We start from the raw sequence: 21,894 nt of genomic DNA, 5'->3' as shown, positions 1-21,894 counted from the left end.
ATATTAAAATATTGTACAATGTGTGCAAGCAATAGTAGGTGCTTTGTTGTTTACCGTAAATTTCAAATGCTCAATGTTTTTGGCAGGATAAACCACATAAACCCCTTATGGAGACATTTGAGAAACAAGTATTTGCAGACATTTTAGTCATGAATGGAGAGACACCTATAGTGACACATGGTGTGCATTTTCATTATTATAAAATTAGATAAGAAGAATTTACTGTGGTCACAGGAGATACAATGGGCCTGCATAATCATGAAAGGGATGAAAGAAGAGGAAAAAATTGCCAGAAAAATGTATTTAGTGACTTATGATTATGCTCCAGTATGAGGGACCCTTCAGGAACAGGGCATCAGGAAGCACACTGTAGTTAAGATGAAATGTTTTTTTTCAGGCTATATTGTAATCATTCTGCTACAGAATGAACAGCAAATTACTTAGTATTCCATGTAACATTTTAATCTTAGCTAGCTTTGTTCTCACATAGCTGAAAAGGGAATTCATGCTATATGTAGTATATTGCTATTTCTTTCCTTTAAAATATCAGACACAGATTTTTCTTCTTCAGCTGTTCATTCAGTGCAGTTCTAAAACTGCATTTTACTCCCCTTGATTTTATCATAGACCAGTAGTGTGTGCTAAACATGTCAGAAGAACTCCATAACCTTGAGATGATAAGAGGCAAACAAACATTTCATTTGTCATTTTTCTGAATTAGAAAAAAGTAAACCCAGATTTACAAGTAGAAGTAAAACCCAGTATTCGAGCAAGAAAAATTCAAGAAGAGAAGATGAGGAAACAGATGCAGAAAGAAGAATACTGGAGAAGGCGAGAAGAGGAAGAACGCTGGAGGATGGAAATGAGGTAATGCATTCTGTTTTATCAACAAATAAGTCAAAGTTGCAGTCAGATTACCTAAAACTACCTCTTCTTCTGTAATTACTTATTTTGAATACTTGTTTTGGGAACTCTATACTGTCTTGTTTTAAATTAAGTTGTCATTATCCCTCAGGTTTTTTTAGGTTTTGTTTTGGTTTTTTTGTTCAATCTCTCTGAGGAATGTAGACTCACTAGAATTATTTGCTATACATTCAGACCCACTTTCAAAATAACCATTCATTTTAGGTACCCTCTAGAGTTCATTGGTATTTGCTCTTGATTACTAGAAATGAGTTAGTGAGAACGTCCAAAAATTTATTTAGAATGGTTGGAAGTGTTAACTGCTATATAAAGAGAACATTTTGATGCACTTCAGGCGATATGAAGAGGACATGTACTGGAGGAGAATGGAGGAAGAGCAGCATCACTGGGATGACCGTCGCAGAATACCAGATGGGGGATATCCTCATGGTCCTCCGGGACCTCTAGGCCTGCTGGGAGTTAGACCAGGAATGCCTCCTCAGCCCCAAGGACCAGCTGTGAGTTTCTTAGCTTGAGGGAAAAAAAATAAAGAAAGAAAGACTTACCAAGAGGCATAGTTAAGAACTATAAATTATTCAGTGTTACTTCAGTTGTCTCTAGTGTTTCTTAATAAAGGATGTGGAAAAGTGAAGAAAAAATTATATACTAATGAAACTCTGTAGATGGACCTGTCTTTCAAAATAAGCCCACTTATATGACAAAAGGATGCCTTGAAGACAAATATTGTTTCTTCTGAAATACAAGCCACTCTGGATTTGTGTACTACTTCTTATTTAATTGCATTATACTTTTATTTATCTAATTGTGGACAAATGTATGGATAAAAAGTGGTTGGATCATCAGTCCCAGAGGATAATGGTTTAGTGGTGGGCCGTACTCTACCTGGAGGTCAGTAAACAAGTGCAGTGCTGCATGTGTTTATCCTGGCATTTTTCTCATAGCACCTTATCAATGATCTGAAAGGTGATGGAGTGAGTGCACACTCATCAGGTTTGCAGCTGACATGAAACTGAATTGGTTCTGGGTAGGGAGAACAGTTGATACCTTTGAGGGCAGGGCTGCCATCCAGCATGACCTAGGCAGACTAGAGGAATGGACCAACAGGAACTTTATAGAATTCTGCAAGGACAAATGCCTAATGCTGCACTTGGGAGGGCATAACCACTTGCACTGAGGGGCTGGGTAGCAGCCCTGCTGAAAGGCATCTGGGGTTCTTGGCAGATAGTAAGCTGAATGTGAACCAACCACGTGCCCTGGCAGCAAACAAGGCTAATAGCATCCTTGGTGATATTAACAGGAGCATAATCAGTAGATAAAAGGAAGTGATCCACTTTCATGAGACCCTAACTGCAATACTGCATTCAGTTTTGGACTTTCCAGTACAAGACAGATACTGATAAACTGTAGCAGGTTCAGTGTGTGGCTACTGGGATCAGGGGTCTGGAGTGTGCCCTGTGAGGAGAGACTTGAGGGATCTGGGCCTGTTCAGCCTGGAGACAAGAGAGCTTCAGTGGGATGTAATAGCCTTCTAATACCTGTGCATTATAAAGACAATGGAGCCAGGCTCTTTACAGTGAGAGGGTGAGATATGCCAGCTTAAGCTGAGACAAAAAAGGTGCAAACTAAATACAGGATTTTTTTTTTCTTTTTTTCTCCACACAGATGTTGTGAAGCTCCATCTTTGGCGGTTTTCAAGAACCGACTGGATGAAGCTCTGAGCAACATGATAGTCTTATAGCTGACCATGGTTTCCACAGGAGGCTGGATTAGAGGACCTCCTGAGGTCCCTTCCTATTTGAATTCCTCTGTGATTCTATAAAAGCAATCATGGATACTTTATTTTGTGGCAGTATGCAAGTATTTCCCAGTTAACAGAAAGACAATAGATATTTATGTTGGGGAGGTACTTTTGATCCTGGGATTTCCCAATTTGTTTATTTTTTGTACATCTCATGTTTTTTTCAGATATGATTGATTGTGATCAGTGTAAGTTATTAAGGATACTTCAGTTCATGTTTCCTTACATCTCAATAATTTGAGGTTTGAATATTCTGTTGTTTAGCCACGTTTGGTTTTTGGTCACATATCACCTGTGAACTTGAAAGTATATCATAGAATTATAGAATAGTTTGGGTTGGAATGGACCTTAAAGATCATCTAGTTCCAACCCCCTACCATGGGCAGGGACACCTTCCACTAGACCAGGTTGCTCAGAGCCACATCCAAACTGGCCTTGAACACTTCCAGGGATGGGGCATTCACAACTTCTCTGGGCAACCTGTTCCAGGGCCTCACCACCCTCACAGTAAAGAGTTTCTTCCTAATATCTAATGTAAACCTATCCTCTTTCAGTTTAAAGCCCTCGTCCTTTCACTACATGCCCTTGTAAAAAGTTCCTCTCCAGCTCTCTTGTAGGCCCCCTTTAGGCACTGGAAGGTGCTCTAAGATCTCCCTAGAGCCTTCTCTTCTCCAGGCTGAACAGCCCCAACTCTCTCAGCCTGTCTTCGTAGGAGAAGTGCTCCATCCCTGTGATCATCTTGGTGGCCTTCTCTGGACTTGCTCCAGTAGGTCCACATCCTTCTTATGTTGGGTTTGCCAGAGCTGGATGCAGTACTCCAGGTGGGGTCTCATGAGAGCAGAGCAGAGTAGTCACCTGCCTTGACCTGTTGTGTACCCAAATTTCAGAAATGTGCTTTTTCATCTGTTTAGCCTCTACGACGCCCTGACTCCTCTGATGACCGCTATGTGATGACCAAACATGCAGCTATATATCCAACAGAGGAGGAACTTCAAGCAGTCCAAAAAATTGTTTCTATTACTGAGCGTGCTTTGAAACTTGTTTCTGACAATATGACTGACCATGAAAAAAACAAGAGCAAAGAGGGAGATGACAAAAAAGACAGCAGTAAAGACAGGTATTTTTTTTCCTTATTATTTTTTAAGAATTTTATGACTTGTTTCTGAAGCCATTTTATGTTTTTCCTTGTACTGTTGTCAGTGCTTTCAGGAATTCTGTTCCCTTTGGATTTTGATATGACATATGTCACTGTGGCCTCAAGACTATATGGAATAGTGCTATTTTGTTTAGTTTTTCTATCTTCATGTTTAGTTTTATGATTTTTATATTATTTTAAATGCAGCTTTTAACTATAATTCACAGAGCTTTGAAAGGAGTTTTACGGGTGGGCGTTTTGGCTAAAGGTTTGTTACTCCGTGGAGACCGAAACGTCAATCTTGTTTTGTTATGTGCTGAGAAGCCTTCAAAGATGTTACTTGGTTTTATTGCTGAAAGTCTTCCCAAACAACTTGCAGTAAGTAATATTTAGATTTTTGGATTTGAATTTTGGTAAAAATACTGTAAAGGTCTGTCCTCAAGTCAAATGTCTGTAGGGCTGACTATGCTTCATTTCATAGCTCAGGTACAGTTTCTTTTCATTTTCTGAGTGTTTGTGTCTGAATTCAGAGACTATGCTGCGTGTTTTGCTTTCTGTATATTACATCCATACAAGTGTCTAGGCGCTTTTGCTAGCAGTGTAGTATTAATCATCATTTAATAGATTTCCTTCAACTGGGAAATAGAAATGAGCAGAAGAAAGACTATTATCCAGTTACCAGCAGTGATAGAGGTAATTTGTGTGGTGTTACAGGAAGCTTGCACTGCCTGAAGGTCAAAGATCTCCATTAATGCCAGTCTCTTTGTACTTGTCTTGTTTCCAGTTTGTATGTGTCAGTGCTTTGTAGTCCCAGAAGTAGTTAACTAAGTCTTGTGTGTGTTTTTTTAATTTGGCACTAAAAAAAAAATTACACATAGTCTTAAACCATTCAGCAAAATTCATATAAACCATTTGCTGTATTTCTACAAGAAATGAAAGTACAGAATAAAGTTTTTAGCTTCAGTGCTCTCTACTGAACAAAGCCTGTCCACCATTGTTATAGGATGCTTTTCATAGCATTAGTATTTCAATGCAGTCTGGTAAAATGCTCAACAGAATCAGTGGCATGGTAGAAGCATTAGCAGGATCAGATTAATTAGAAAAAATATTGGGTTTGCTCTTGTTTGAAATAACAGAACAGAAGAAAACTTAAAAACTGCACATCTTGATCTGGCTTTGTGGAGAATTCACTTGTCCCTCTAGTTTGTGGAAGAAGGTGATAGAGATGCATACAGCTTTATTTTGGGGATATTTAGAGTTATTAAATCTAGTCACAAGAAACAATTCTGAGTAACCACCTTGTTACTCTTACTATTTTTTCCCCCAGTGTTAATCTTGCCCTTTGCTCTCATCAGAGGATGTTGTGATAGCCAAGTATAGAATGTGACTTGCAGTACCCATCTTGTAACTGCAAGCTTGAAGAACCACCACAGCATCTTTGTGCTTTTTAAAGGCTCTTATGTTCCAATGAGAAAAATATTCAACTGGCATTTGAAGTGGCGCTGAGGCTTTTATCTCAAATGCTGTCAAAATTCTTATGTCATTTACTTAGTATATGAATTTCACTTGGTTGTTTTTTTCTCATTTGCACGCTTGGCAACTGCAGTGTGTTTTCATTAATGATTTGGAAACAGTATGCAAGTCCATATATATCTATATGTATTAATTGTGTATAGTGTTGTTTCTTTGAATACAGAGGTATTTGCTTCATATGATTATATTGTGTTTCTGCCTTTCTGTTAAAAAAGGCTATGTTGAAATCCATTTTCTTCCCCTTTTATTGGCCACATGCTAATAGAAATTTCTGTTTCTTGATATTTAGGTAATAAGTCCCGAGAAATATGATATCAAATGTGCAATCCCAGAAGCAGCAATAATTTTAAATTCATGTGTGGAACCCAAAATGCAAGTTACTATCACACTGACATCTCCAGTCATTCGGGAGGAGAACATGAGGGATGGAGGTTGGGAAGTTGTTAAAGATGTTACTTCTATCTATTTGCTTAAGATGGCATTGAGGTCCTAGAAGGCAACATGCTGGCATAACTAATGTACTTGATCAAAACGACAAGCAGTCTCGGTAGAGAACAATTTGCTATAAAAAATGCTTATATGATACATTTAATTTTTAAAAATTCTAACTTAAAGTCCAACCTCAGCTTTCTGGAAAAGGTACAAACTTGATTTATTTTTTCTCTCTCTTATAAAATTATATGGAAAACTAAGTATTTTATAACAAGTGGCTATAAACTGGCTTTCTAATGCAGTCCTGTCCTAAAAGAAAGATCACATTTTCAAGTTTTAGCTGGATCAGTATTACCATCATTTACATATTCCAAATAGCAGCACCACTTAAAATTTACTTTTATAATATTTTTGATGGTAACAGTGCTTATAATTTTAAAATAAGATGTAATTTTTTTCCAGCGCTCTGAGGTTGCTTTTTGGTCTGGAGTGATTTTTGAATATATTTAGGCTCCTGATATTGCAACCAGTCTTCTATCAGACTGGCAAACTCAGACTAGGAAAATAAATGGCTTTGTCGTTTCAGCTGTAGCAGAAAGTGGAGTTTGTAAATAAAATTACATTTCTGAAGTTCACAGTTTCTCTGGTGCCAGCAATGTTGCTTTATGGTCTGTTTTGTAATGCTTTCCAAGCTTTAAAAGCTTTTAAGCCAACAAGCATGATTAATGTCTACAGTACATTGGTTCCTTTTGTTTATGGGTCAGATAAAATTAACTTTTGTTTCCTTTTAATCCTGTATTTTCATAGTTGAAAGAGATCATGGCGAACAGGGTTCTGGTGTTTGACAGTGAACCTACGTATAGCAAATCTGAGGCTGTCTTAACACTTCTCCTATGCAGGTTGAAAAAAATTGTATGTATGTATACTTGTGCTTGTGTATATATGTATTTATATAAGCCACAGAGACTTTTTTTATTTCATCTTATCATTACATGTCCTCTAAATTACTTGAGATTTTTATATTGCATTAGTAAATGTTCTGTAGCTATGACTAATGCATTGTAAGCAAGCTGTGTTAACAAAGTCATCCTACATAATCAGAAAGAAAAATGTCAAGATACATTCTCTAGTTTGGATGACTTCTGAAGAGTCTTAAAGAGTGCTTTGTACATCATTTTTGAGCTTTACATATTATTCCTAGTTATAAAGTCTTTGTACATATACTGTCACACCCAACCAGTTTACTTGTTTTTTGAAAATCTTAAGTGTAACATGACTTTTAATTTGTCTGTGCTGAATCAGACTTCATGTATTATTTAAGCTCATAAAGAATGCTTTAAAATATTTGATTATTAAATTACATTAAGCATTAAATGAAATTAACCTTAAACACCATGTTCATTTATTAACATACTGTGAAAAGGTACAATACTGATCCTGCCACAATACTAAATTTCCATTTTCTGGCCTAAAATTCTATGATGTAGACTAAAAAGAAAACAAATTTCAAATTATTATGATCAATCCCTTAATTTATGCCACCTAAAGGAAACAAATCTATACTTTTGTCTGACCCACACTTGAGTTAAAATGAGTTTATTCACTGCTGGAGTACTGCCTCTAGGCAAGCAAAATCAAGTTAGATTTCTTTTCAAGACACTGAGCAGTATAAAAAGTTCACTTTTGAAGCTAGAGCAAATAGAAGACTGAATTGCAAATTATTGCAGCAAAGAAGGCCTTCTTATGAAGACTTCTGCTTATTTGCTGCAGAGTAATAGTATGTGTTTGTGTTTTTTCTTACTGCAGCTCCTCATGCTCTGTGTCTTACAATGGTTTAAAGTTTTTTTTTTATTTTTAGCCTGCAGTTTGAGTAAAGATGAGACTGAGACTCGCATGTGGAATAGAAACATGTTTGATGTGTAATAATCCCATTACATGATAAAAGGCTAAAAAAAACCCAAACCAAAACCAGTGTGAAATAAAATTGTTAACCACATAGCTACTGTTCCTTACAGTATTGTGCATTTGACAGTTTACCAAATCTGATATATTCAAAGGGCTCTAACCCAGCTGTAGAGTCTTTCCTTCAGCAAAGTGTACATATTTATAAAAGCATATATATATATATATATGTGTGTACGTGTGTCTTTTTTTTTATCCTTAGCTAACAGCCCCAGTCCAAAGCTTTCTAGCAGAGGATCTTGATTCCTGTCAGGGGTTGCTGCCAAGACATCGGAAGGATTTTTGACCAAGGTTTTCTAAAGCTCAGTGTCACACCTGCCATACTTTACAAAGGAGGGGTTTGGATGCATAGTCCTAGCACCTACTGTTACTTTGGGGTTTTTTCTTTTTGCCTTTGTCTCTATCCTAGAATTAAGCAGTGTTCGCACTAGTTTTCAAATAGTTGACTGGGTAAAATGTATTTTGCATAATAAAACTTAGTAAAATTGGATACGCCTGTTAACTTTTAATGAAGAAGTAGTGTGGACACAGCATGTCTAACTGAAGATTAACCCCTTATATTTAGGGTAGTAATAAATTAAGTTATATAGGGTAAGAATTCATGCTTGTGTGTTGTAAATTAATTCAACTTTTTTTGTCTTAGCTTAACAAGGTGGTAGGTTAGGCATCTGAATTTAGTTAAAGACTATTTAAGGGGTTAATCCTGAAATGTAAAACAGATGCAAAAATTCACAGATTAAGTATTACAAGAGTTTCCTTGATACATTTTTTTCCAGTCAATGTATTCTCAGTGCAATTAGGTGTCTTACAACTTCTGGCTTAGTCTTTTTGTGTTTCAAGGATATTCATATGATACCTAGTAGTGGCACATTTTAGATTGACATTTCCAGCACTGAGTACGATTCTCTTCTGTGCACTTAAACTGTAATTATTTTTAGTAAAATTATTTTCCAAATTGAAGTTTTTTGGAGCTAGAAATAATTGGAGTTTCAAATTATGTAGTGAGTTATTGTGATAAAAGTTTGCACGGTATAATCTATTTGCATAGTAGTTTTAAAAGGCTGTAAAAAATGGACTGATTAGGCTACTAGACAGAAGAGACACATTTTTAATTTCTCAACCTTATTTTGCCTCTTATTTTCCTGCTGTGCATTTACTCTAAATGTATTCCTTGTCTTTTTATACCCAAGTTTTACTTGTTTCATCTGTTATTTTACCTGGCACCCCTCTTGTATATAGGTGTCAGTTTGAGTTTTGTTTTAAATTAAATGCCACTTTAAATGTCTTCATTTGCTCTGTAAATACCTTGTTGGTGCAGTTATTCTTCTTTCCACTTTAACATATAGTCCATAAGTTTAAATATCTGTTTGAGATGATACCTATGTTCTTAGCTTTGTTCTTATTTTGAAATCTTCCTCCTTTTAGCCCTGTGCAGAGCAATGGGACTATCCTATAAAAAAATGCCCAAATCTGAATGGAGTATTTTGGATTTAAGTTTTGCCAAGTTATAGCACCATGTTCATTCATGGCTTTTTAGTTCTCTCTAAAGTATCCTCTATTTAAAGTATCCTACTATTTATTTTGCATTTGTGTATAAATAGGTGGTTTCTGGTCTGTCTCTCTGCAGCATCCCTACTTTCTGGCATGTTTCATGAGACTATATATATAACTTCTATTCTCGGAGTTACCTAACTTTATATCTTGCTGGAGTAAACTATATTCCATTCAGCCAGCTCCTGTGAAATGAATGCCATTGAGTGAAGGCTTTTTCTTTCATCTTGTCTGGTGTATCACCAGTTATGCTACCAGTATACTTTGTCACTAGTCACAACAGCCATTTTCATAATTAGTAAAACAAAATACTTTAAAGAGTGATCATTACATTATATCCCTACAATTTTTAAAGTAACTTGAAGGTACTATTTCATATTGTTCAGTGGTTCCAGTTTCATTGATTTAAACCATTTCCAAAAGGGCCTTGTGGTCTTTTCCATTTTGGTAACAAAGCAATCTGCTTTGTAATTAATCCTTTTCTGAACATTTAAATATAAAAGATCTAGTATATTTTAGAATAATAGAATCATAGAATCATTTAGGTTCGAAAAGCCCTTCAAGATCATCAACTCCAACCATTAAACTAACACTGCCAAGTCCACTGCATCTACAGTGCCACATCTACATTTCTTTTAAATCCCTTCAGGGATGGTGACTCAGCCACTTCCCTGGGCAGCCTCTTCCAATGCTTGACAACCCTTTCCACGAAGAAATTTTTCCTAATATCTAATCTAAACCTCCCCTGGCACAACTTGAGGCCATTTCCTCCTGTCCTATCCCTTGCTACATGGGAGAAGAGACCAACACCCACCTGGCTACAGCCTCCTTTCAGGTAGTTGTAGAGAGTGATAAGGTCTCCCCTGAGCCTCCTTTTCTCTAGGATAAATACCTCCAGCTCCCTCAGCCGCTCCTCATAGGACTTGTGCTCTAGACCTTTCACCATCTCCATTGTCCTTCTCTGGACACACTCTAGCACCTCAATGTCTGTCTTGTTTTGAGGGGCCCAAAACTGAACACAGGATTCAAGGTGTGGCCTCACCAGTGCCCAATAGAGAGGGATAATCACTTCCCTAGCCCTGCTGGCCACACTATTTCTGATACAATCCAGGATGTTATTGGCCTTCTTGGCCACCTGGGCACACACTGGCTCATGTTCAGCTGCTGTCAACCATTGCCCCCAGGTCCTTTTCTGCCAAACAACTTTCCAGCCAATTCTCCCCCCAGCCTGTAGTGCTGCGTGGGGTTGTTGTGACCCAAGTGCAGGACCCGGCACTTGGCCTTGTTGAACCTCATACCATTGGCCTCGGCCCATCAAACCAGCCTGTCCAGATTCCTCTGCAGAGCCTTCCTACCCTCGAGCAGACCAACACTCCCACCCAACTTGGTGTTATCTGCAAACTTACTGAGGGTGCACTCAATCCCCTCATCCACATCATTGATAAAGATATTAAACAGGACTGGCCCCAGTACTGAGCCTTGGGGAACCCCACTAGTGACTGACCACCAGCTGGATGTAACTCCATTCCCCCCCACTCTGGGCCTGGCTGTCCAGACAGGTTTTTACTCAAGAAAGAGTGCACCTGTCTGAGCCATGGACAGCCAGTTTCTCCAGGAGAATGCTGTGGGAAATGGTGTCAAAGGCTTTACTAGGTCTAGGTAGACAACATCCCCAGCCTTTCCCTCATCCACTAAGTGGGTCACCCTGTCATAGAGGGAGATAAGGTCATTTAAGCAGGACCTGCCTTTCCTAAACCCATGCTGGCTGGGCCTGATCCCCGGTTGTCCTGTATGTGCCGCATGATGATACTCAAGATGATCTGCTCCATGACATTCTCTTGGTACCAAGGTCAGGGTGACAGGCCTGTAGTTCCCCAGATTCTCCTTCTGGCCCTTCATACAGATAGTCTGCTTTGGTTTTTCCTATTTTGGCTTTTCTTTTTCTTGCTGAATCATAAGTAAAGCAGTCCCTTTTCAGATCCTTGCTTGCATCCTGAATGGTATTGGAGCACATATATCAAGGGCTGAGGAATTTATATAAGAGAGGATATTAAAAAGTAATGGGACTCTTAAAACTGAAGAGCATTTCACATTCCTTTAGTCAGTTTTTTTAAATGCAAAATAATTTCCATTTTAAGTTTAAGGTATGATAAAAATAACATTACAAAATATCTAGTGCTTTTAAGTGGTTTTTTTTTGTTAATATACTTAGCTTTTCTTAAAAAGAGTAGGTCCCAAATAGCATGTGACCATGAAAATTTTCATGAAACTAAGTGTGACTATTTCTACTTTGTTAAAGTGAATTTTTAGTGTTCCTTCTGTCTTGTGGTCTCTGTGCTGGTGCACTGTGTCCAACCATTCTTCCTTAGCTATTTCATTTTAGGGGATATATGTTTTTCCAGTGTTAGCTTAAAGAAAGAAGTACTATGTATTGCATAATCTGCAATGCGTTTGAAAATAACCTGACAGCTAAAGTTTAATATGATTCTACAATCTTCATACTGGGTTAATGCCCTAATACTAATTGAATGACTTTTATTGAGCAATTACATTTGTTGTTCAAGGATGTAAGCTTTAAATGGCATGTGTGACATTGAAGCTGCTTTAAATGGTCAAACACCCATTCCTCACTGCATTTTGCCAATTCAATCCATTTTAGATGTAACCTCGGGTATGGTGAAAGACCCACCGGACGTCTTGGACAGGCAAAAATGCCTTGACGCTCTGGCTGCTCTACGCCACGCTAAGTGGTTCCAGGTTCGGAACATAATTTTATTTTCTTCTTGTAGCCTTATGAGAGATTAGTTCAGTTGCAATATAAATGTTTAACTGTGTGAAAACACTCAGTGTTGTTCATGCTAATAATACTTAATATTTTTCTGGTCCCTGAATTTAAGTGTAGAAGGTTGAGTAGGGAGGAACTGCTTTATGCAGTTATTGCTCATTTGACCTTTTTTTCTTTTTCTGGTCATCGAGAAGGCGATGTTGAAAGATTGACTCACTTGGGGTGATCATACGTTGTATATTTGTTATGTATTCCATAAGGCTGCAGAGTAACTTTGCTTTAAATAATGGAATATGTGTTTAAAGCTTTGTGTTTAGATTTAAGACTTTTTTCCTATTTCTTTAAGTGTAGGGAACGAAAGGCAAGAAGCAACTGTTTGGTTTAGTGACTTTACATTCTGGCAAAGGCACAATAAAGAAACCAAACAGATTCCCTTGACCTTTCAGTCTCTATACCTATTTCTTAGATCTTTATTTTTATTTCTAATATAGAAAAATACTGTATTTATTGTTGCAGGTGAACATAGGTCAAAGTGTATAGGGGATCAAGAAATGTTATTCTTGTATAACCTGTGCACTCTGACTTCTATCACCTTAAATTACTAACCCTGTATAAAATACTGCTGTAAATGGCAGCTCTTGGAATAAAGTTGTAGAATGATTTGTTTCAGTCTTGTATCTGAGCTTCCATTGAACAGCGGTGTTTTAGTCTTTCAACAAATCCTACTTGCTGTAGATGCTGGGATTAATTTGATTTTGTATTGCTCTCAAGGCTAGAGCTAATGGTCTGCAGTCCTGTGTGGTTATCATACGTATTCTTCGTGACCTCTGTCAGCGGGTTCCAACTTGGTCTGATTTTCCAAGCTGGGTGAGTAATGTTCTTTTGAATGAGTCTTTTTAATGCACATTGTATTTTTTATAATCCACTGCAAATAAAACATGGGAACGTATTACTACAGTTTTAAAATTTAGGTTTTTTCAAGGAGTAATGTAGGGTTTTGCTTGGGTGGTTTGTTGGTTGGTTGGTTTTTTGGTTTTCCCCAACAAACGATCCAGATTACCTCTAAAAATTTAATTTTCTGTGGTTTTGCCATGTGGAGCTGAAAACTTTTTTCAAAAGAAATTTTCTTCTTGTTTAGAATTCTTTGAGGGTAGCATTCTTATTCTATATTTTAGTATTTTTTCCTTTACTCTGTATAAAAGAATCTATTTTTTTCTTACAACCTACTCTGAATTGCTTGGACTTTACTGAAACTGATTGAAAATAATGTCAGCTGTGCCCAGATAGCTCTGTGATAACAGAAAGGCTACTTAAAAAAATAAATCACAGCAATTCCTGCAATCATTAATATATTGTTTCTGCAAGATTAAATACCACAGTACTAGTCTGTGGATGTGTCACCATTGGCATTTTAATCAGTGTCACTTAGACACATCTCTAGGTTGTAACTGATTACCTATCTCAATTCTTGCAGCTGAGTGGTTTTGGAGCATTCTTTTACATTAACTATCTTAAATTATGCTCTCCAGGAGTGCAACTTGTGTTCCAAATATTAATAAATGTTCAATCTGTTGACTGGACAAAGTTAGTTTGAAACAAAATCTCTGAAGCATATATATGTGGAGGTAAATTCAACTTTGACTGTTTTGTTTCATAGACCAAATCCTGTTGCGCTGTGCTGCTTCCTAATGTAGACTTTTCAGTTTTGGCAGGAAGAGTGCTAACATTGTCAAGACAGTTATAATAGTTGGCATTATTTCAATGAGAAATGTTTTACAATTGTAATAAGCTTGCCGACCGGAAAAAATGTGGAGCAATTATTTCTGCTTTTTAAAATATTTAAAGTAAAAAAAAAAAAAATTCCAATTTCTGTGCTATACCTCATGAAAGATATACTGTACAAATATAGTTTAACAGAAGCTCAGAAGTATGTAAGTACCCTCAATATTGCTTACTAAGTAGGCAAAGAATAAACCCAGGCATATTTTTAGAAAAGCATCCTTTAAAATATTGCAACACACAGCAGGCACATAGATGAAGAACAAGGAATGTTGCTTCTTATTTCTCATAATATCTGTTCTAAGGCACAGCCAGAAGGGAAGAGAGGTATGAAGCAATGTGTCACAGAATCACAGAATGGGTGAAGTTGGAAGGGACCACAGTGGGTCATCTGGTTCAGCCTCCCTGCTCAAGCAGGGTCATCTGAGAGCACATGGCACAGGATTGCATCCAGATGGATCTGGAATATCTCCAGCGAGGGAGACTACTCAACCTCTCTGGGCAACCTGTTCCAGTGCATGGTCGCTCATAGAATAAAGAAGTTCTTCCTTATATTCAGGTGGAACTTCCTGTGCGTCAGTTTCTGCACACTGCTTCTTGTTTTGTTGGTTGGCATCACTGAGAAGAGCCTGACTCTATCCTCTGACACCCACCCTTTAGGTACTTATAGACATTGATGAGGTCCCCTCTCAGTTGCCTCTTCTCAAGGCCGAACAGGCCCAGTTCCTTCAGCTTTTCCTTGTAAGAGATACTCCAGACCCTTGATCAACTTCGTAGCCCTCTGCTGGACCCACTCCAGGAGCTCCATGTCTCTGTTGTACTGAGGAGCCCAGAACTGGACACAGCACTCCAGATGTGCCTCACCAGGGCTGAGTAGAAAGGCAGGACCACCTCCCTTGACCTTCTGGCAATGCTCTTCCTAAGACACCCCAGGATCCCATTGGCCTTCTTGGCCACAAGGGCACTGCTGGCTCATGGACAGCTTGTTGTCCGCCAGGATCCCCAGGTGCTTCTCTGCAGCTCTGCTTTCCAGCAGGTCACCCCCAGCCTGTATTGGTGCCTGGGGTTATTCCTCCCCAGGTGCAGGACCCTGCACTTGCCTTTGTTGAATTTTAGGCAGTTCCTCTCTGTTCATCTCTCCAACCTGTTGAGGTCCTTCTAAAGAGCAGCACAGCACTCAGGGGTATCGGCCACTCCTCCCAGCTTTGTCATCAGCAAATTTGCTGAGGAGGCATCTGCCCCTTTGTCCTTGATGAACACATTAAACAATACTGGGTGCAGTATAGAACCTTGGGGAACACTACTAGTGACAGGCCTCCAGCTAGACCCTGTGCCCCTGATCACAACCCTCTGGGATCTGCCGTTCAGCCAGTTCTCAATAGACCTCACTGTCCACTTATCCAGTCCATACTTCCTGAGTTTGCCTATGAGGATTTCATGAGAGATTTCAGGCCTAGGTGTGTCTCAGTTCTCTCTAAAAGTGCTTCCTGTCTTGCTCTTGTCTCCAAAAAATGGGAAATAAACTCTCCAACCAATTTGCTAGGTTAGAAAGCCAACATTACTTTATTAGCAGCACTGGATGCATGGGGGATTCTCCTCAAAGCATGCATGAGCAGCAACCTAACAGACCAGGTTATATTCCTGAAACTAATACATATTCATCACATTTCCTGAATACATACATATATGCTAATTATTTCCATGGACTTGTTTGGATATGGTTCTAGATCTTCTGATGAATCTTTTCTCTTTGAGAGTATCTCAAATATGTTGTCAGGTCATAATGTACTTCTCTTATCATTCTTTGCTCTGACACACAATCCTTGTTCTCAAAACTAAGATATCAGCTAATACATATTAATCACTGATAGAAGTAAACAAGGAAGCATTAGCTGGCACAAGACTTACTAGTCACAGATATAGGGAGTTAACACAAGGCCACATTAATCTCTGGTATTTGCACTAAGCACTGTTTGGTACAAAACTAAGGATTAACCACAAATATAGGGATCATAAATTATTGTGCTAAAGTTAAAATAATTTTCCAACATCTTCCCCCACTGCTGCATAGACTTCTTATTAAAGAAATTTAAATTGTTTGGTAACACTCTTGGTACCCAATGCATTGCCAGTGCCATGAATCACCATTAAAGTTTGTGTATTCAGTTGTTCTTTTGGCCTGTTGGCAAAGTCTTACTGACTGAAAAAAAAAAAAAAGAAAAAGACAGATTTTAAATATATATAATTTCTGACAGTTGCAGATGAAATTTTGTAGATTGAAGAAATATATTTTTCTGGACACACAACTTCTGCTGACCTGTATGCTAGAAGCCTGTTACAAGCCAGAGATGCCAGAGCTTTTGAAAAAGAGTCTAAGTAGTTTTAATAATATGAAATATTAGGAAATCTAAACACACATTTGTATCAGTCTCTTTATATACCTAGAAATAAAAACTGTTAGAAGAATTGTGTCAAGTTCCTACAAGTTAGAAGGAACCAATATTCAAGGTTGATTTATTTTTATTTTCCAAACTTGAAATCTAGCCTTTTGTGCACGTAAACACTGGGGCATCATAATTCACATTTTGCTATGATTAAGTTGAAGACTTTAGTGTATTATATGAGGATCCAAAAGAACTAGACTTGAATAAATGCCATAATGTGATCTGCTTTTCTTTCCTGCTGTATTTTGCTTCATACTTGAAAACAACTAAATTGTTGTTTCTAAAACTCAAAAGCTTGATCCTGACTGATACAGTGTAAGTACCAAAATACCATGCTCAAGAATTGAGATTTGTCAGTTAAATTGAGCTAAAATAGAAAGAAATAGGCAGCCTTAGTGAATTATTGTAATCAGCACTGCCTGTAGTTACTTGCATGCATTAGAATGGATATTTATTCTTGGAAAATAGAAATAGAAGGCAACATTAGAGCAACTGTAAACTTGGGAGAGGAACCAAAAAACAAACTCCCAAAAATCCCACCAAAAAACAAGGGAGACATATTGTTTGAAAATAAAACTTGCCAAGGAGGTGGTATTGAAACATCCATTTAATGCTTACTTTTGCAAAAATTTTTATTGTTTTTTTTTTATGGAAAAAATAGTGTCTAATAAAGGTAAACAAAGGAAATATTCACATTAAAAAAATGTGTAAATTTTAGAATACCTGTTTATCATCAAGGTCTTTTTTACACTTGTTTAACATCTAAGTTAGTGTTAGCCTATATCCAGGAAAAAAATTGCAGTGAACTTCAGTTTTGCGAAACCGAAGAACTAGTAACTACTTAAATGTTAAAAGGTCATTAAATTTTGGATACTTTAAGTTTCTGTATTCTTGTAGAAAAAAAATAATTTATCTGTAGCATCCTGGTAATTTCATTAGATGAATCAAATTCATCATTTCATACTGTATGCTGTTTATTCATGTGGCTGACAGATTCCAGTGACCCACCATGTTTTATGCTCTCAAAAAATGACTGGACAAGTTCTCCAAGTAGGCTACTACTGTATAAATTTCTAAGAAAAACTTTGGACAACTTGTCATGAGAAGCAGCATATCAGTATTCAATACTCAGTGTTAATCTTACAGTAGCTTTCTTTTTATTAATTGTTAAAAAACATTGATTTTTTTTTCATTTTAACTGAAAGTGTTCTGTGATGTGTAATATCCTTCAAAATTTCAGTATCAAAAGTTCTGTATTGAACAACAGTAGTAACTTTTTTTAAAATCAGTCTTCTAAATTGGCTGGATTTTCTTATTGTTCTAGGCTATGGAGTTGCTTGTGGAAAAAGCAATTAGCAGTGCTACTGGACCACAGAGTCCTGGGGATGCACTAAGAAGAGTTTTTGAGTGTATATCTTCAGGAATCATCCTTAAAGGCAAGTTGCATTTGATCAGTGTCTGTATACTTATGTTTAAGTAATGTAAAATCTGTAATCTTGATTGAAATAAGGTAGAGATGTGCTACTAATTAGCCTGTTTTAGGTGGTCCTGGCCTTCTGGACCCTTGTGAGAAAGATCCTTTTGATACACTTGCTGTAATGACAGATCAGCAACGAGAGGATATTACTTCAAGTGCACAGGTAAGGAAAAGTATGTGTTAAGTAACTAAATTTGATGGATAGTTTTTGGGTGGGTGGTTGGTTGATTTGGGGGGTTTTTTGTTGTTTTTATTAATGAAGCTATATGGTGGACATGAATTTTCTTTTCTTAGAATATAGTCTGGTCTTTCAAATGATCAGTCTTAAGCTAGGCAATAAAAATGTCACAAAAGAGAATGTATAATAGTGTTCATTTTTGTACTAAAATTAATATATTTTCCTGAAAAGTTTGAAGCACTCCCATCTACATATATATATATCTCCATAAAGATGCTTACTCTACAGTAGTATGTTATTAGATTTAAAATTGCATTGGCATTTAATATTTTATAAATCTGTGCAAGCTTAAATTTTAATATTTATTGTATCTACTTACAGTATTGGCTATTCATGCTTGCAGCTTAAGAGTTTACTGCCCCTACCTCTTCATTCGATCCTTTTGCTAAAGATTACTAATGCATATTGGGACACACGACAAGCCTTGGCTGCTTCAATGCAAGTCCAGCAGTTAAAACACATGTATATTATTTTTAAGTTAATATGTTGTCTTTTGTATAGAAGTAGCAAATGGGACATACACATTTTATTGTGTTGACTTTGTTGGGGGAAGGAAGAGAGGATAATAAGGTCTAAGGATAATATCATATACCACTAATGTTCTTCATTAATTGTTTGATAAAGTATTTTAAATTGACATTTGTTTCTAACAGAAATATCTTCTTTCTATCCTTTTTCTAGTTTGCGCTGAGACTCCTTGCATTCCGTCAAATACACAAAGTTTTAGGAATGGATCCATTACCACAGATGAATCAACGCTTCAACATCCATAATAATCGTAAAAGAAGAAGGGACAGTGATGGGGTTGATGGATTTGAAGCAGAGGGAAAAAAAGACAAAAAAGATTATGATAACTTTTAAAAATGTTTGTCATTAGTGCTAAAATTGAAGGTGATAAAAGGTCCATTTGTTGCCTTGCTTTTAAATGGATGTAATAATGTATGTTTAAAATATCCAAAACCAACTCAATAATTAGATTTGGAAGAGAAAAATATAGCTCTTCTGTGAGATTCTGAATATTTTAATGATATACTGTATCAGACAGATTATGGAAGGAAAGACTGCAAATGGAAACTCTGTCATTGGAAAAAACAGTGTTAAGTTTTTTCCTCATTACATTTTCTTTAAATGTGTTGCTAACTGTCTCTCTTGTGCATTGTTTTATCTTGACTGTATTTAATGCAGCGTTTGTGCTTCTGTTCCTATGTGTATTTTGATTATTTTTTTTTATTTAGAAGGTTTTTTTGTTTGCCTTTGATGCTAGTTGTATAAGTTGCATTGTTTTAGCATAAACTGTTGCCCTCCCAATTGATATTTTACAGAACTTAATTTTGTAAAGTGAGACTGCAGGATTATGTTTTTGCTTTTGTTTTCCTAAATGTGAAGGGGTTGCAACACAATTATCCTGCCATTTGAGTGCTCAGAATTAAATGTTTTTTGCCAATCTTTTGGCATTTGTCTCTTTAGTGTGATATAAAGGTGTAATTAAGACTAATTTTTGTTAATCTAATCAACTTTGCTGTTAGTTGTGTATTAGCAGTATAAAAGCTAATATATACAGTATGGTCTTGCAACAGTTTTAAAGCAGCTGCATAATTGATCGAAGTTTTGCATGCTGTTTTGGGTTTTTTTAATATAAGGGCATTTAAAATGATCATTTTAGGTTAAATGTGTAGGTCTTTCTATGATTGACTTTGTGACATAGCAAGATCAAAATATAATTTTCTGAATTTCCTTTTTCAACATACGAGCAGAAGCAGGCATTTCCCATTTAGACAAAGTTAGTAATTCTTTTCAGTCCACTTTGTTGATATTAATGCCTCTCAGCCCTTAAAATAAACATTTGTCATATCAGTGCCTGTAAGGGTATTCCTTATAGCTATTTCTGTATAAACTCTCAGTGATTTTTTTCCAATAATTCAAATTTTAAAAAGTGAAGTATTGTTGAAAAAGTGAACATTATCAAAGGGAAAAAATAACCCTGAAAATTGTTTGATGTATGCTTATGTCTCTTTCAAAAAGCTAAATATAGCAGTGGTGTAGTAATGTTACACCATACTGTTGATGTATACTCTGGTACACAGGTATGATTTGTTGTCACAGCACTACTGTGGAATATGCAACTAAAAGCTAAAATGTATTAAATTGCTAAAATTCATTATACACTTGAAACTGAAGTTTCCCTCATTCTGTTCAGTGTGTATTATGCTTTGTTGCAAACCCATAAATCTCACAGATAAACATAGACTAGCATTCTGGTACCTATTGATGGCTGTAGGAATCTATCACACATTACAAAGATCATTTGTTATTTCTGGTACAATTTAAAAACCTTTTTGTTCCATTTTGAGGTTGAATTTATCTTTGACCTTTTTAATAAATACCTTTTGGAGTAGGGGGGATGTTTTTGTTTGCAATGCTTACTACTAACAGCATGGGCCTGTAAAATAGAAATATACAGTATTTTAGAAAAATAGAGAGAATCTTAAGGAAATATATTAATAGTGTTCTTCAAGCATTAGAGTGCAGTTTTAAAAGGAGTGGTTATTAGTGGTTAGCAAATAAAAGGAAGGCTTTCTCATTGCAGGAAAGATTTCTTGCCAATTTCAGCATCAGAAATACAATAATTAATGCATGCTTTAAAATTACTTTAAAAAAGGGTTATGCTAGTTTCTTTTGTCTAGCCTTGATATGTGGCTCCAAGCATGTGCTTGTTCTTAGTTGGTGGTTTTTGGTTGTTTGGGATTTTTTGGTTGGTTGGTTGGTTGGTTGGTTTGTTAAGAGGAATATCTTGCTGCCATGGTGTCTAATTAGCCATTACTGTTTGTTTTGAAAACTACAGGTGTTACTCATGTGGCTAGTTCAACTCCATACCAAAGTTTCTTTCTTCATAAAGCAAACATGTTTATTTGGGCATGTGATTGACCCTAAAATTTAGGATTAAAAAGGTCAAAGATGTATTTTGGATTTTCTGTGGTTTTGTTCTACTGGCTTTTAACTCTTAACCAGTTTCTGGATCTTTTGAACTATTGTATACTTAAAGTGATTCCACATTAAATATGAAGCTGTGACTATGATTTTTGCGCTGTGTAGTGAAGAGTGAATTTGCAGTTAATTTCTGTTTTACCTGCCCATTTCAATGGGCTATTTTAACTATGTAACTTCTGATTCTTGTTAAGCTAAGAATAATGGAAAAGCAAGGTTTTAAAAAGTACAGCGTGAGCTTTCTTTTTAAATATTACATTGTGTGCTTAGGAAGATAAAGCTAAGACCAAGTAATCAATTTACAAACAAGTAACCATTTTAATACCCTATGTTTTGGTAATGCTAGTGGTTTACTAATAAACAGTGTTGGCCTTTCTTATTCAGCAATGCTGTGTGTTAAATGTCAAAGTGCCAGACGCTATAGTCATAATACACAAAAGAGAAATGTACACAGCAAGAATTTTCCCCTCAGTGCTCACTTTAGAAGAACAATTTAGTGAAATGAGAGCTGTTCTGTTTTGAAGTATTTTCAATCTTTGACTTGTCTGCCTAGTCTTTAAGTATGTCCTGTCTGTGAGCATTGTGGGTTCCTGTAGAGGCATTGGTAGAAATGCAAGCCTGTTGGATACATTCCATCAGCTTCTTGCCCTATTATAGAATTCTATATGAATTGTTAACCTTATGGAGCTATTGAATGTGATGGATTCATTTGCTGCTTCTATTTTTAGACCTATTTCACTACTCAGAAGTGATTTAATAGTACTTAAAATTGTACCTAGCAACTTTCTGAGAGTTAGAATCAACTTTAAATATTCCCACAACAATTTTCATGTATATTTAACATTTTTGTT

The 21,894-nt window shown here is 36.5% G+C and overlaps 1 protein-coding gene across 1 annotated transcript in view; it reads left to right on the top strand.

Annotated features, from left to right (window-relative positions):
* LOC116437344 (zinc finger RNA-binding protein-like) overlaps positions 1-18,982 on the top strand; it is a 52,787-nt gene extending 33,805 nt beyond the window's left edge. Inside the window, exons 11-20 of the mRNA XM_032095015.1 lie at positions 722-867; positions 1,259-1,421; positions 3,634-3,839; positions 4,085-4,235; positions 5,680-5,821; positions 11,995-12,092; positions 12,892-12,987; positions 17,668-17,779; positions 17,886-17,983; positions 18,740-18,982. Coding sequence (XP_031950906.1) covers positions 722-867; positions 1,259-1,421; positions 3,634-3,839; positions 4,085-4,235; positions 5,680-5,821; positions 11,995-12,092; positions 12,892-12,987; positions 17,668-17,779; positions 17,886-17,983; positions 18,740-18,919 — 1,392 coding nt within the window. The 3' untranslated portion in view covers positions 18,920-18,982. The remainder of the gene's footprint in view (positions 1-721; positions 868-1,258; positions 1,422-3,633; positions 3,840-4,084; positions 4,236-5,679; positions 5,822-11,994; positions 12,093-12,891; positions 12,988-17,667; positions 17,780-17,885; positions 17,984-18,739) is intronic.
* Positions 18,983-21,894: the final 2,912 nt, after the last annotated feature.

Source organism: Corvus moneduloides, chromosome W (assembly GCF_009650955.1).
Source record: "Corvus moneduloides isolate bCorMon1 chromosome W, bCorMon1.pri, whole genome shotgun sequence".
In the NCBI taxonomy this organism is placed as follows: Eukaryota; Metazoa; Chordata; class Aves; order Passeriformes; family Corvidae; genus Corvus; species Corvus moneduloides.
Note: the sequence above shows the minus strand (reverse complement) of the source record. Positions and strands in the feature narration are given on the sequence as shown.